This window comes from Euleptes europaea, unplaced genomic scaffold (genome assembly GCF_029931775.1).
Source record: "Euleptes europaea isolate rEulEur1 unplaced genomic scaffold, rEulEur1.hap1 H_1, whole genome shotgun sequence".
In the NCBI taxonomy this organism is placed as follows: Eukaryota; Metazoa; Chordata; class Lepidosauria; order Squamata; family Sphaerodactylidae; genus Euleptes; species Euleptes europaea.
In genome coordinates this window covers 4,764,282-4,777,379 of record NW_026612049.1, presented here as the reverse complement: position 1 = coordinate 4,777,379, position 13,098 = coordinate 4,764,282, and the positions used below count along the sequence as shown (strand labels likewise).

The 13,098-nt window shown below is 42.8% G+C and overlaps 1 protein-coding gene across 12 annotated transcripts in view; it reads right to left on the bottom strand.

Moving 5' to 3' along the window:
• The window catches only part of LOC130492902 (receptor-type tyrosine-protein phosphatase delta), a 618,706-nt gene that overhangs the window by 161,547 nt on the left and 444,061 nt on the right, over positions 1-13,098 (bottom strand). For all 12 annotated transcript variants that reach the window (XM_056866670.1, XM_056866671.1, XM_056866673.1 and 9 more), the window contains one exon: positions 6,237-6,327. In XM_056866670.1, the coding sequence (XP_056722648.1) occupies positions 6,237-6,327 (91 nt within the window). The remainder of the gene's footprint in view (positions 1-6,236; positions 6,328-13,098) is intronic.

Below are 13,098 nucleotides of genomic sequence, written 5' to 3'. Positions count from 1 at the left end.
AGGTGGAGGGTGAGAGATTCAAAACAGATAAAAGGAAGTATATTTTCACACAACGCATAGTTAAATTGTGGAACTCCCTGCCCCAGGTTGTGGTGATCGCTGCCAGCTTGGAAGGCTTTTAGAGGGGAGTGGACATATTCATGGAGGAGAGGGGTATTCATGGCTGTTAGTTAGAACGGATACTAGTCATGCTGCTTACATATTCTCTCTAGTATCAGAGGAGCATGCCTATTATTTTGGGTGCAGTGGAACACAGGCAGGATGGTGCTTCTGCACTCGTCTTGTTAGTGGCTTCCTAGAGGCACCTGTTTGGCCACTGTGTGAACAGACTGCTGGACTTGATGGGCCTTGGTCTGATCCAGGAGGGCATTTCTTATGTTCTTATGACTCTTGTGCACATAGACACTCTGTGTGCAATGACTGCCTGCATATTTTTAAGTAGTCTTTGGCATGTAAATAAAAGAAACCTGGAGGTGTCAAAAATTACTGAGATGCTACATGAAGAGCAGCCTCAGCCCTCTTTTAATATTTTCCTGTCCTCTCTGTAGCTCAGTAGTTATTACTGAAGGAAATTGTGAAAGATATATCAAGGGCTTCAGCTCTCTATCAGAAACAATTTTCATTTTCCGGTCAATGGATATCTTATTTCTTCCACCATTAATTCTACAATGTAGTCTCAATTGTATCAGTAAAAGTGGGAAAGAGCCCATCCTGACCCAAACGTTTTTGAATTAATAAATGTTCTTTATCAAAGTATTATACAGATTAATGCACCACAACTTACACAATGATTATAATGACCCTTTGTTATGGGAACTAGCACCACAGACCCGAAGAATTTAATTGCAAGGAAGTTCAATGTCATCTAGCAGCGGAAAGACTGTAATCTATTAATGTTGCTGAATTTGACTGTGTAGTTCTACAGGTTAAAACCATTGGGGCATTCTCCGCTCTTCAACTGCTGTTTCTGTTGTTCAGCTGTATCAAATGTTAAAGCAAGACAGAAGTTAAGCATTGTTGTCTCTACATCTCCAAAACTTTTAAAAGGCAAAACTAAATTAAAGTAAATGGTAAAGGATTGATTAGAAAGGTAGAATTTGATCAGATGACCTGCTAAAGTCTTGGTTCATTGTTGCAACAGCAGAGGACCAAGAAGGATGATATGCCAACAGAGATGAATGGATTGTTTCCAAAATGCTCTAGTTGGTTTTCAGAATCTAGATGATGACTCTTCTTATGCCTTAGCAGGGCTTGAAATATAAGGGTTGTGGAGGCAACTGATAGTATCACTCTCTAACATCTTCTATGTTCTGAGAAAAGCCCAGATCCTTGGTTTAACAAGTTGCTGGAGAAAATGCTAGGGTTTCCAGGTGTCCAGTTTTGAATTGGACATTCCATTATTTTCCCTTTCTCCAGTAATCAAACTGAGAAAATACTGGACATATGTCCAGTATTTTCTAATTAAGTATTCCTGCAATGACCTTGGCCAAGCTCCATACATGTGTTCTTTCTTTCCCCTGCAACTTGATAAAGTGGCGACACCTCCATCTGTTTGCTCTCCATTGCAGCCAGCAAGGTTTGAAAAGAACCAAATCCACCACTCATTGGCCAGGCAGGACACTTCTGGAGAAATCCTATTGGCTGAACTGAGGAAAGCTGAAAAACAAGGGACTTTTGCAGCTGATAAACTAGTTTTCCATGTTGGTTCCAACTGACCGTGGGAGTAGATGGTGGCATGATTTAATCTTCTAAAGAAAAGTGTAAAAGAGACCTTGGGGAGTCATGGCGGGGAAAGGCTGAAGAGTTCAGAGGCAGGCCCTTGGAGAGTGGAATGTAGATAAGGAGTCTGCTTTGCATTATCTTTTGCACAGCCCTTTTGACTGCCGGTACTTTATTGCTAAAAAGTACTTTAAGGGTGCAATATTCTCTGCACATTTTCTGCAGAAGGCTGCACAATACCTGCAAGTAAGCACCACTAAGTTAATTGAGAATTACTTTTGAGTAAATCTGGTTAGGATTCTGGGCTAATTATCTCAGTGATTTAAGTAGGGGAGTTAAGCATATGCTGTTTCCCTTAGCACTGGCGGATTTGTGATTGTAACAGATAAAGATGGATTGAAAATACATACCTTTGCACTATAAAATAGCACTATACAGAAAACGTTAACTAGTATTGGCTTTGTCTGTTGAATTTCTACCTACTGCACAACCATTTAAATCTCAGAAATCCCTGTATGTATTGGAATGTATTCAATGGATGGAAATTGTGGTATAGTAGTGATTAGGGTTGTGCATATCAATATACCCAAACCAAAAATAAACCCGAAATTAACTGTTTCCGCAATATCCGGGTTTCAGTTTTACCGAATGCCAAAACCTGGGGATCTGCCCGAAGCTGAATATGCAATTCCCCAAAAAGCCGAATAGATATTGGCTTTTTCAGGTTTGGGCTATTTGCCTTCTGTGGAGTCTCTGTCCCTTGTTGTGTTTAAAGGAGAGCTATCTCCTTCATAATCCTGCCCCTTGGCTGGTTTCCAGGGCAGCAGGAGAGACAGACCAGGCACCTTGGAGTGGTCAATAGGAAGGCTCATTGGAGCTTCCCATGTGGACAATGGCAACAATGCATTTTGCATTGCTGCAAAGCCAGCTGGTGCAGTCTACTTGGATTGCAACAGAGGACAACCTAGAGAGGTGGAGGGAGGGAGGCCCGGAATTCTCAGTGGCCAATAGGAACCCAGGTAAGGAAAAACAGTGTTCTTTTACCAATCACAGAAGGTGTTTTTTGGCTGGAATTATTTTCAAACTTTTCTGTGCTTGGCCAAAGACTATAAAAGCAGGTCTGGTTCCCAGACCAGGCCATTCCTCAAAGTGGTTTGAGAAAGTTCGATGGCAAAGCTTGGCTTTAGCTCCTGCTGCCTGATTCTCCCTCTGCATTCCTGGATCCTGGTGCCTCATCCTGACCTGCTGGATTACAACTTGCTGCTTGAATTGGATTACTTTCTGCCTGCTGCCTGGAGGAGAAGACATTGAAGGGTTTGAGATATCATCGTTTTCCTTTTAAACAAGTTGTTGTGTTTGGGGCTTATTTTCTAGATTTTGCTAGAAGCCAGCAGGCCTTGGCCTGTTGGTTGGTTGAGGGGGGGGTGTTGCTAGTTTGCGGGGGTTATTTCGTTATTTTTGGGGGAGGCCCTGCTTCCATTTCTCCACTGCTTGCTTGATGTTTCACAGTCCGACTGTTTGGAATTTGGGTTTTTTTCTGCCTCATTTCTGGCTTTCATCTGAAACAAGGGGGTGATTTGATTGATTATTTGGGGAGGGTACTTTGTTGTCATAATTCTCATTGTTGCCTTTAGAGAGGTTTTTTGTGGCAGTTTGGTTTTTTCTAGTGTTCTCTGCATAAAGCTTTGGTGGGGTTATTGAGTCTAGCATACCCTCTTGGAAGGTTTGTTGTTCACTGCCAGTTTAGAGACACTACTAGCTTTAATAAGGGCCTGTTAGGTACTTGTTAGGTTACATTTTCCTCAAATTTAAACCATAGCTGTAGAGCTACTGTTTCTTATCAATTAGGCTTCTGTTAGGCCTTAAAAATAGTAAAGGATATTGATTTCCAAATACTTAAATAAATAGCTTAAAAATGATTGGCAGGCTCTCCTGGGCTCTGCTGAGTCTGGCTGAGGTTAGAGTTACAGTTCCATGGTTAGGGAAGCAGTTCCTTCCTGAAGATTTGGGAACTCTACCTCCAAAAATGCCCCCACAGGAACTTTGAAAAAATCCCCATAGACTCTAATGGGCCTGAATTTTTTCGAAATTAATTCTTTTGAAATGTGTTGTTGGAGGAAACATTTACCATGAACCACCAAAAAGTCCAATAAATGGGTTCTACAAGAAGATAACATGACTTAACTGAGGCCATCATACTTTGGTCACATCATGAGAAGACAGGACTCTCTGGAAAAGACAATAATGCTAGGAAAAGTTGAAGGCAATAGGAAAACAAAACGATCCAACATGAAATGGACTGACTTAATAAAGGAAGCCAAAGCTTTCAGTTTGTAAGATCTGCGAAAGGCAGTTAATGATAGGACATTTTGGAGGTCATTAATTCATAGGGTCGCCATAAGACCCCCCAGGTTTCCAAAAAAAAATGAAACTAAAAAAAGGAGGACTTTAAATACTGTTGTCTGCACTGGATCCATGAGTGATGGTGGTGGGGTGGCCGGGAGCTGCATTGGCCCGGTGAAGGCTACAGCAATGGGGAAAAACAGTGGGGGACCCAGCAGCAATCTATGAGGAAGGTCACAGCTGTGGCAGCCCTGGGGATAACAGCAGCAATGGGTGGGGGAGAAGCTGTGGTGGGCTCATCAGTAAGGCTGGGAGGCATCCTGGGCCTTTTGCCAGTGTCAGCAATAGTGGGGGGTTGCCAGGAGCTGCAGTGGCCACAGGGATGGCAGCGACAATGGGGGGAATAAGAAGTTGCAGTGGGCTCTGCGGCAGAGCCTGGCAGTTGTGTTGGACTCATAGGTGATGGTGGAGGGTGGCTAGGAGCTGTGTCAGCCCCAGCAGCAATGAGGGTGGTAAGTTAAGAGAGGGATAGGAATCCCCCTCTCGTGAGTATTGTGGGCCACCACTTGTATATTCAAACAGCCAAGTCAGCCAAATCTGAGGATATGTTAATCTGGTGACTGGGGCCATGAATGGACAACACATCAACATGAAAAATATTCCAGGTTTGCAGGAAAATCTGAAATCTTAAAAAATATATATTCGTGGGCTTAAAAAACTCCAAAACAATAAAAGGACTGTGTGCAGCTTTCGAAAATGGAAGCACCCAGTGGCTATTGCTAGGCAACTACAACATTCTAGGCTAACAGTCTAACAGTTAGTTAGAGGATATTGAAGACCCAGGTTCAAATCACCAGTCTGCCATGGAAGCTCACTAAGTGATACTGTGCCAGTCACATACTTTCAGCCTAACCTACCTCACGTGGTTGTTGGGAGGATAAAAGGGAGGAGAGGGGAATAATGTAACTTGCTTTCACCACGTTGGAGGAAGATGCAGTATAAAAGAAGTAAATAAATATAGCTGAAAATGGCAGATAAAAGGTAGGTTGGTGAATGGCTGAGAAGGAGATAATGAGGCACGGAGCGGAGAGAGGATATAGGAGTTGCCAGGAAGAGGGAAAAAGGAAATATTGCAGGGAGGGGAATATAGGGGAAAGTGATGTGCCCCCCATGAGTCCTTGAGGGTTCCCTACTGTGCCAGCGGCCAGCACCACACAACTGTGCCATATTTTTCCTAGGCAGAGGCTGTTGGGGGGGGGGGAAGCTGAAGATAGAAGGACAGATAATGGTGGGTTGGCTGTTGGATGGGAAGGAAAGAGGGACACAGAAAAAGGGGAGAAGCTACGTGTGCTTTCCAAGAAGGGAAAGAAAAAATAGTGGGGAGAATAAGATACCCCCCCCCCCACAAGTACTTGTGGGTTCCTGCTTGTCAAACTCTAAATGCCAAAATATTAAAATACGGAAACAATATAAAAGAAACAAAAAAATAAAATGACTGGCAGCACAATCCTAAACAGAGGTTCACCGTTCTATCTCCTTTGAAGTCAGTGGGCTTAGAATAGTGCTACTTTGCTTTGGATGGCACTGTAAATCATGGTAATTGCGCACTATCCCAGTATTTAGTGACTATGCAACGTTCCTCTTATCGAACTATTTTCAATTCTGGAATATAGAGAAAAAGAGCTTGAATGATAGAAGAAATATTTTCTAGTTAGAAATATTCCAGCACAGAAGAATGAAGTAAAGAGACTGTGAGGTAGGTCAAAAGTTAAACTGCAGAGCAAATTGCAATTTAGCATTTGATTCAGCTTTAGCAAATACCCCATTAATGAACCAGACCTTTATTGGAGTTCATATCAATGATGATTATACTTTTGCTGACAACTCATTTCACCTTCTGCATAATGCCTTACAATTGGCAAGAAATAAAATATTAATGCCAACAAAGATCAGACACTTCGTGTGCCTCATTGCAACTTAATGCCTTTTAATTCAAGTAATTAGCTTCTGTTTCTGCCCCAAGAGTCTATCTTCAATAAGAAATAAGATACCAAAAAGCCAAACTTGCTGACATGGGTACATTAATTGGACAAAATCATTAAGACTACTTCTACCACATAGGTTGTTGTTGTTTGTTTACAGGAAAAAAAAGAGCTTAAATAAGAATATGGTACCTCATCTAATTCCATTTCATCCGGGCTATCCCATGGGTTGATAAATTTCCCATGAGACTTCTTCAAAGGCACAATTACGATATAGTAACCTCTGCAAAACAAACAAAAGATAGCAGTGAGGTTCACATAAAGAGAATGGTGTGGTCCAGTTGCTTCAATGTAAAGGCTACTTGTATACAGGATAACGTCTAAGCAAAATTGTGCTATCCAGAAAAATCATCTCTGTGACAAGCTTGGGCATGAGAATTCTATTACTTGGTGTGTTAATTGTTAAGATTCTTAGATTCCTCACATCAAGTTAATTTACAGTTACAAACATTTCTATTATCCAAATGTTTGGATGCTCCCCATATCAGAGCCACCCTCATCAATGTAGTAGCCCTATACAATAAATAAATAAATTACACAAATAAAGACACCCAGTTTGGATATTATGACTCTAGATTATATTGCCAAATGAATTACACATTTCTACGTACAGTGTAAATTTCTGCAATAGACTAGGCACTACTGACAATGGTCAAATATGAATTCACAAACCACATATTCATGAATATTAAAGTAATTTGATGTAAATATTTTTATAGTTAGGCAATTTTGTCATTTTCATGCAGCATATTAAAAACTGAAGACATCAATGTGTCCATTACACAGTTTCAGCAAATTATGAAATGTTTGTTGAGTCCCCTTCTAAAGCTTTCACTCAGTCCCTAAGGAAGATTTAATCACCGCTAGTTTCCTTCAGGCAGTTAATAATCCCCTAAACCATTACACAAACATATCCCTGGATATGTTCTATTACACACACACCTGCTTTTTTAAAAGCTTTCAATGAGACATTCTAAGCATGTTACCTGAAATCAATGTTACATATGCATATGAACATATTATGAACATATTATTGAATATTACACACATCAAATGCACATATTACACACAGGTGAGTATAAATTTCTTCTGTTTTATTCTAAAAAAAAAGATAAGGCTACTATTTTGAACAGAGCACTTGCAGCACAGAAAACTGCTTACAGTCCTCCAAGGTTGTTATATTATGGCACTTACAACAGTCCTCATAAGCTTTTCTCCTTGTGCCAGAATAGGTCCTCTGAACTGTGAAGCCTCTTCCACTTCAGCTCCCCAAGGCATCTAGGCACCAGCATTTGTCCTGGGTCTCTGCCTGGTGACATCTCTCCCAGCTTGCCTGACTCATAGAAGAGTCCTATTGTGCTTTTCCTCTGGTACACTACCAGCTGGTCAGTTGTGGAATTACCTGCCAAGAAGGCTTCCCTTCCACATTGCTGATAAAAGGCTCTGCCTAAAGCCCGTGTCTCAGGCTACCCAGCAACTAGTTACCACAGGGACATATTACTGCACTTCCACACTACTGGGGAATTAGTGAGCAAACAACCAAATCCCTCCCTTTCCCTTGCACCCATTTTGAATAGTGTTCTAGAACAGTAAAGCTCTAAGTTGTATAGAACACAGCTACCAGCATTTAGAATAGTAAAGAATGTATTAAAAGGAAAAATACCACACCCATACTCTACACAGAAATGGACTGAACAAAAAGGTGCAAACATGCAATCCCCTGCCCCTTAACTCTGTACATGCCCTATATGCCGTTACTCAAAGACAAGGCTCTTTAAAGTTAGAAAGTACAGCAATCTCAAAGCTTCCCATTACCTTGGAATCTTTGTCTCGGCAGCAAGCACTTTGTCCACTGCATGTGGCGATGGTGGTCATCAAGATAAAGCCCAGTGTGAAAGCTCCTTCTTCTGGATGAAATCAGCCAAACTCCAGCCCTTTCCCTCTGTGCCAATGGATTTTATCTCTTCTGACCAGCTAACCATTCTGTGTGTCAAATCTCTCCTTCCTGGAACCACCAGGAAGATCCTATCTAGCCTCCTGAATTCCAAGTCTCTGTCAGCTTTTGGGTGTGAGATTCCAGACAAGGTGTGAGTTGGCACTATTTCATTCTCTCTGGCCAGGATGGCCATTTGTAAAGCTTTGGTGGCTTGGTACTTGCTAAAGCCAGTCAGTATGGGTGATACTTGGGAGCAATTGACTTTCCCCCTCCTGCCTGTCTACTGTTCACAGACAACAACTTTTAAAAACCAAGCCTGGGGTTTGGGCAGAGCTGAAGCCTCAAAACAAAATGCATTTCTCCACACTCCCACTGAAGAACACATACGGAGACTAGAAGCTTTTCTCCTGAGAGAGGAAAAGTAGCTGGGAGCAATATTGTACAGAAACTGACATTACATAGACCAAATCTAAACACTGATATCTCTGACTGTATTATGTACCACAGCTTTACAGAACACATTGCATAAAGAACAACATCAATGAAAGAACAAAGCACTTTTAACTAGTGTTCAACTATAGGAAGAAAGAGAGGAGCCCTTAATGAAATCCACAAGCCCCACAATTTTAGCTCTCACACTTGTTCTCATAAGCCACAACTTGAGTTCTGTCCCTAGAGGTGCTATACAAGTTATGCATATAATTCTGGTGTTCTAAGACAAGTTTATAAGCAAGACATTGGGATCTTATGCATTTTTCAATTCAGATGATTAACTTTACAAAAACGGACAGCATCCTACTTCTCAGTATTTTGGTTGCTGTTACCAACCCTCCCTAAACATGAAGGAATTACCTTCTTCCCCTTTGGTTGTGAGTCATGGGGTCCAGAAAGGGAAACACCTCCAGCGTCAGCTTACTCAACAGATAATTCCCCCAAGGAAAAGTTGTCAAGTAAGAGATATCACAGGATGGAAGCAATATACAGCAATGTTTCTTTCACTAATCAAACTGCCACTGACCAGCAAAATACCTGCACCGGTCTGACTATGCACTGTAACAAACAAACAAACAGCATATGTTATGAGTAGGAACTATATCGCTATCTCCTTCATTCCAGAAGGGAGTTTTCTGGAATTTTTTCTTTCCTTTTGATTCTGCCCTTATGGATCTTTACAAAGCACAGACAGAAAGAAGGCCAAAACATTTATTCTATCACAGAAGTTCTGCCCTTTCCTCAATAGGCTCTGTAGCCCAAACAGACAGAACCCAGTCTTTCTTTGGTGGTTGCGGAAAGTCATTTGAATCCCCTAATCCACTCAGCACTCCCTGCAGGAGTTCAAGAATGCTCATGACTCTCCTTGGGGCCAGGGTGCTTTTAGATTCTGACATTACCTACATGGAAGGAAGTTTTGAAGCCGTCAGTAAGCCATTTTCTATTTGGCTGGAAAGTTCCCTCACCTAAACTATATAGCAGCTGGAATATATCTTGGGAAAACTGAAGCTTTTGCCAAAATTAAAAAGCGCATTAAAGAGCTCGATTATAACAGCACTACTTTTCGTGCTCGTCGTGTCTGTTCATCCCAGTTCTTCGGAATACCCCCTCCACGTGGTCTGCCTGCCTATACATATTATCTAACAACTCCTCGTCTCTGTAGAGCTTTTTGCTTGGCTAGACTGAATGCTAACCCTTCTATGGTAATGCAGGGCAGAATTCTGAATATACCATACTCAGACAGGATCTGCCCTTGCTCTTCTGGCTCTATTGACTCATTAGCCCATGTCCTTTTGGAATGCCGCTTTTACGAGGAACTTAGATCGCACTATATTTCCCCCTTTTTAATATACAAATCCAATGCCTCTGTGATTGACATAATGCCTTTTTTACTAAGTGATAGGGACCCTAAGGCTACATTGTCAGTGGCAAGATTTGTTTCAGTCCTTATATCCCTCCAACACTAGACATATGCTGCTCAAGATCAATTGATCAAGGAGCTTCTAAGGGATAAAAGGAAAGGATATATGACAGCCTGCTGGCTAAAGAACAATCCTAAATGAGGTCATAGTTTGGGTGGATCCAGATTATGGTCATTTATGCATGGGAGTTTTACCTGAGGTTCATTGCTCGCTGGACCCACACCTCCTGTTGGGAGTCTATGCACCAGCAGTCTCCAAGCTAAAATCAAGTCCCACCCCTTTAAATGCTACTTTGTAACTGGCTTACTTGTAGTGCTTACTGTGAGAGAAAATCCCCCAAACCAAATTGCCACATAAAAAAGCATTTTAAGAACAACAACATAAAAAATGGAGCAATCTGAAAGGAAGGGGGGAGGGAGAAATCCAAGCCTCGGTTTTAAAAAGATTTTCTTCTGCTCAGAAAGTGCTCCAAGGAAGCAGGAAGCAGCTTTGTAATTGGCCTTGACTTTTGTGTAAACTATATCTTCAAAGCTACTTTGCAACATTTTTTTAGAACACCAGATTGATTCTTTCTACACTATCCATTACAGGAAACCTGTGGAAGTAAAGACTGCTCTGAAAAGGGAAACTTTAATTACAGAGAACTGACATCCCTCAAAATGTTGGACTACATTTTCTATCCTTGAACAATTTCCAGAACTCATCTGTATGGGAATCTTCAAAGGTTAGATCCACTGGGTATTAACTCATTTTGTCCAATATAAAAGAATATTGAGGTAGTCTGGTAGTGTTGGGGAGGAGCCAGTGATTGTGGTGCACATTGGCACCAACAATGTGAGGAAGTGTGGTCCAGAGGTCTTCGAATCCAAATTTAAGTTACTAGGCAGGAGACTAAAAAAGCCAGGACCTGCAAGGTAGCTTTCTCTTAAATGCTACCTGTTCCATGCACAGGACCAGCTAAGCAGGCACAGTTGGGGAGTCTCAATGCGTGAATGAGAGTGGTGTAGGGAGGAGGGCTTTAGATTTGTTAGGAACTGGGCAACATTTTGGGCCAAGCCGGGCCTATACAAAAGAGATGGGCTCCACTTGAACCAGGATGGAACCAGACTGCTGGCATGAAACATTAAAAAAATGGCAGAGCAGCTTTTAAATTGAGCCTGGGGTGGGGGAGGAAGCAGACAGGAGCTGAGAAGCATCCGGTTTGGGCAGACTCAATGCAAATGGACAAAGGGAAAATTGCTTCTGATAGCCCACACGGGAATGGGGTAGACATGAAAGGGGCTGGTACACTAAAGTGGGAAAGCAACTTAAAGATGCCCAAGGGCATATGCCAGGCAAGAAAGAGAAAGACAGTGTGAAGGTGTTTCTATGCTAATGCTGGAAGTCTCCAAGCAAAAAATGGCTAAGTTAGAGTGCATGGTTTTAAGGGAAAACATAAAGGCTTAACGCACTATCAATTTACCCCAAATTATTGGCGTGGTCGATCTGTGTGGTTTGGCTTCGCAGTCAACTTTCCCTTTCGCACCTAGGCTAAGTTCTTCACTGTATTTACAACTGCCTGTTTGCACTTTACCCCTGGGGAGAGTCACATAATTCATGACATCATGGATGTGCGACAAGCTCCCCCTCCCCCATTTTTAATTTTTTTTTAACTTCACGCCTGCAGCTGATCTTCTGGTGACTGCTCCTCTGCTCAGACCCCTGAGAAACAGAAACAAAGGAGACTTGGTGGAGAAAGGACAGGGATGTGCAGGACACGGATGGCCCTAAAATAGGGCCATGGACAGCGATGGCCACCACCTCACGGATCCTGTGGATAACTGCCCTGTGCAGGTGGAAGCAGTCCAGGCCCTCGCTGTGAAAGAGCCAGAGGGTGCTGACACGCTCACTGTAGCTGCTGCCCTGGCAATGGTTCTGCTGCCCGCGAGCCACCCACAAGTCCAGAGCTGCCAGCAGGTGGGCAACTTGCAAGTGGGCCAGGGTCGCCCCAGAGAAGAGGAGGCACAGGCAGGAGTGGAGGATTGCTCCTGGCACCTCCTTGGGAGGGACCTTGGCAGTAATGACAAGAGAAGGTGTGGTGCATGGGTGCGACTGGAGGTCGGGGCGATGACCAGCAAGGGGGGGGGGCAATTCTGCTTATACAGCGCCCCATCATTCTGCCGTAGTTGTCCTTCCTGGCGAAATAACTCCTGTTCCCCCCCACACATCTCCTGGCCTTCCTCTCCCGCCCTGGCCCACCGCCGCCGCCAAGCTGCACCTCTCCCTCTCCCTTCTATTTTCACTTTTATTTTCTGTGGCCATGCATGGTGCCACTAAGCCCCTTAGGAGGCCTCCTAGCTGTGGCATTGCTGTGCCTCTCTCCACCGCGGCGCAGTGCCTGTGGCCTTAGGAATGTGCTGTTAGGGAAGATAAAGGAATTTGTGAGAAGCTAAAGGAATTCTTCTCATCTGTCTTCACTGTTGAAGATTTAAGGCAGTTTTCTTCTCCTGAACAGAGGTTTTGGGGAGGGGAGAATGAGGAACTGGGGCAAATAGTGGTAACAAGGCAGGAAATCCTAGAATGTCTAGACAAACTGCAAACTAACAAGTCACAGGGACCAGATGGTATTCATCCTCGAGTTCTTGAAGAACTTAAATGGGAAATTGCTGGACTTTTAACAAAGATATGTAATATGTCCCTTTGATCAGCCTCTGTACCAGAGGACTGAAGAATGGCCAATGCAACACCCATTTATAAAAAAGGTTCCAGGGGGGTCTCAGGAAATTACAAGCCAGTTACAAGCCAGTTAGCTTAACATCTGTTCCAGGTAAATTGATGGAAAGCATTATTAACGATAGAATTGTCAAGCATATAGAAGGGCAAGCCCTGCTGAGCAAAACCCAACATAGCTTCTGTAAAGGTAGGTCCTGTCTCACTAACCTTTTGGAGTTTTTTGAAAGTGGCAATAAGCATGTGTACAGGCCTGTGTATTTGGATTTCCAAAAGGCTTTTGACAAGGTCCCCCACCAAAGACTGCTAAGCAAACTTCATAATCATGGGATAAAAGGGCAAGTCTTCTTATGGATTGAGAGCGAGGTAGCCAAGTTTGCAGATGACACCAAATTATTTAGGCTGGTTAAAACAAAATTGGACTGTGAAGAGCTTC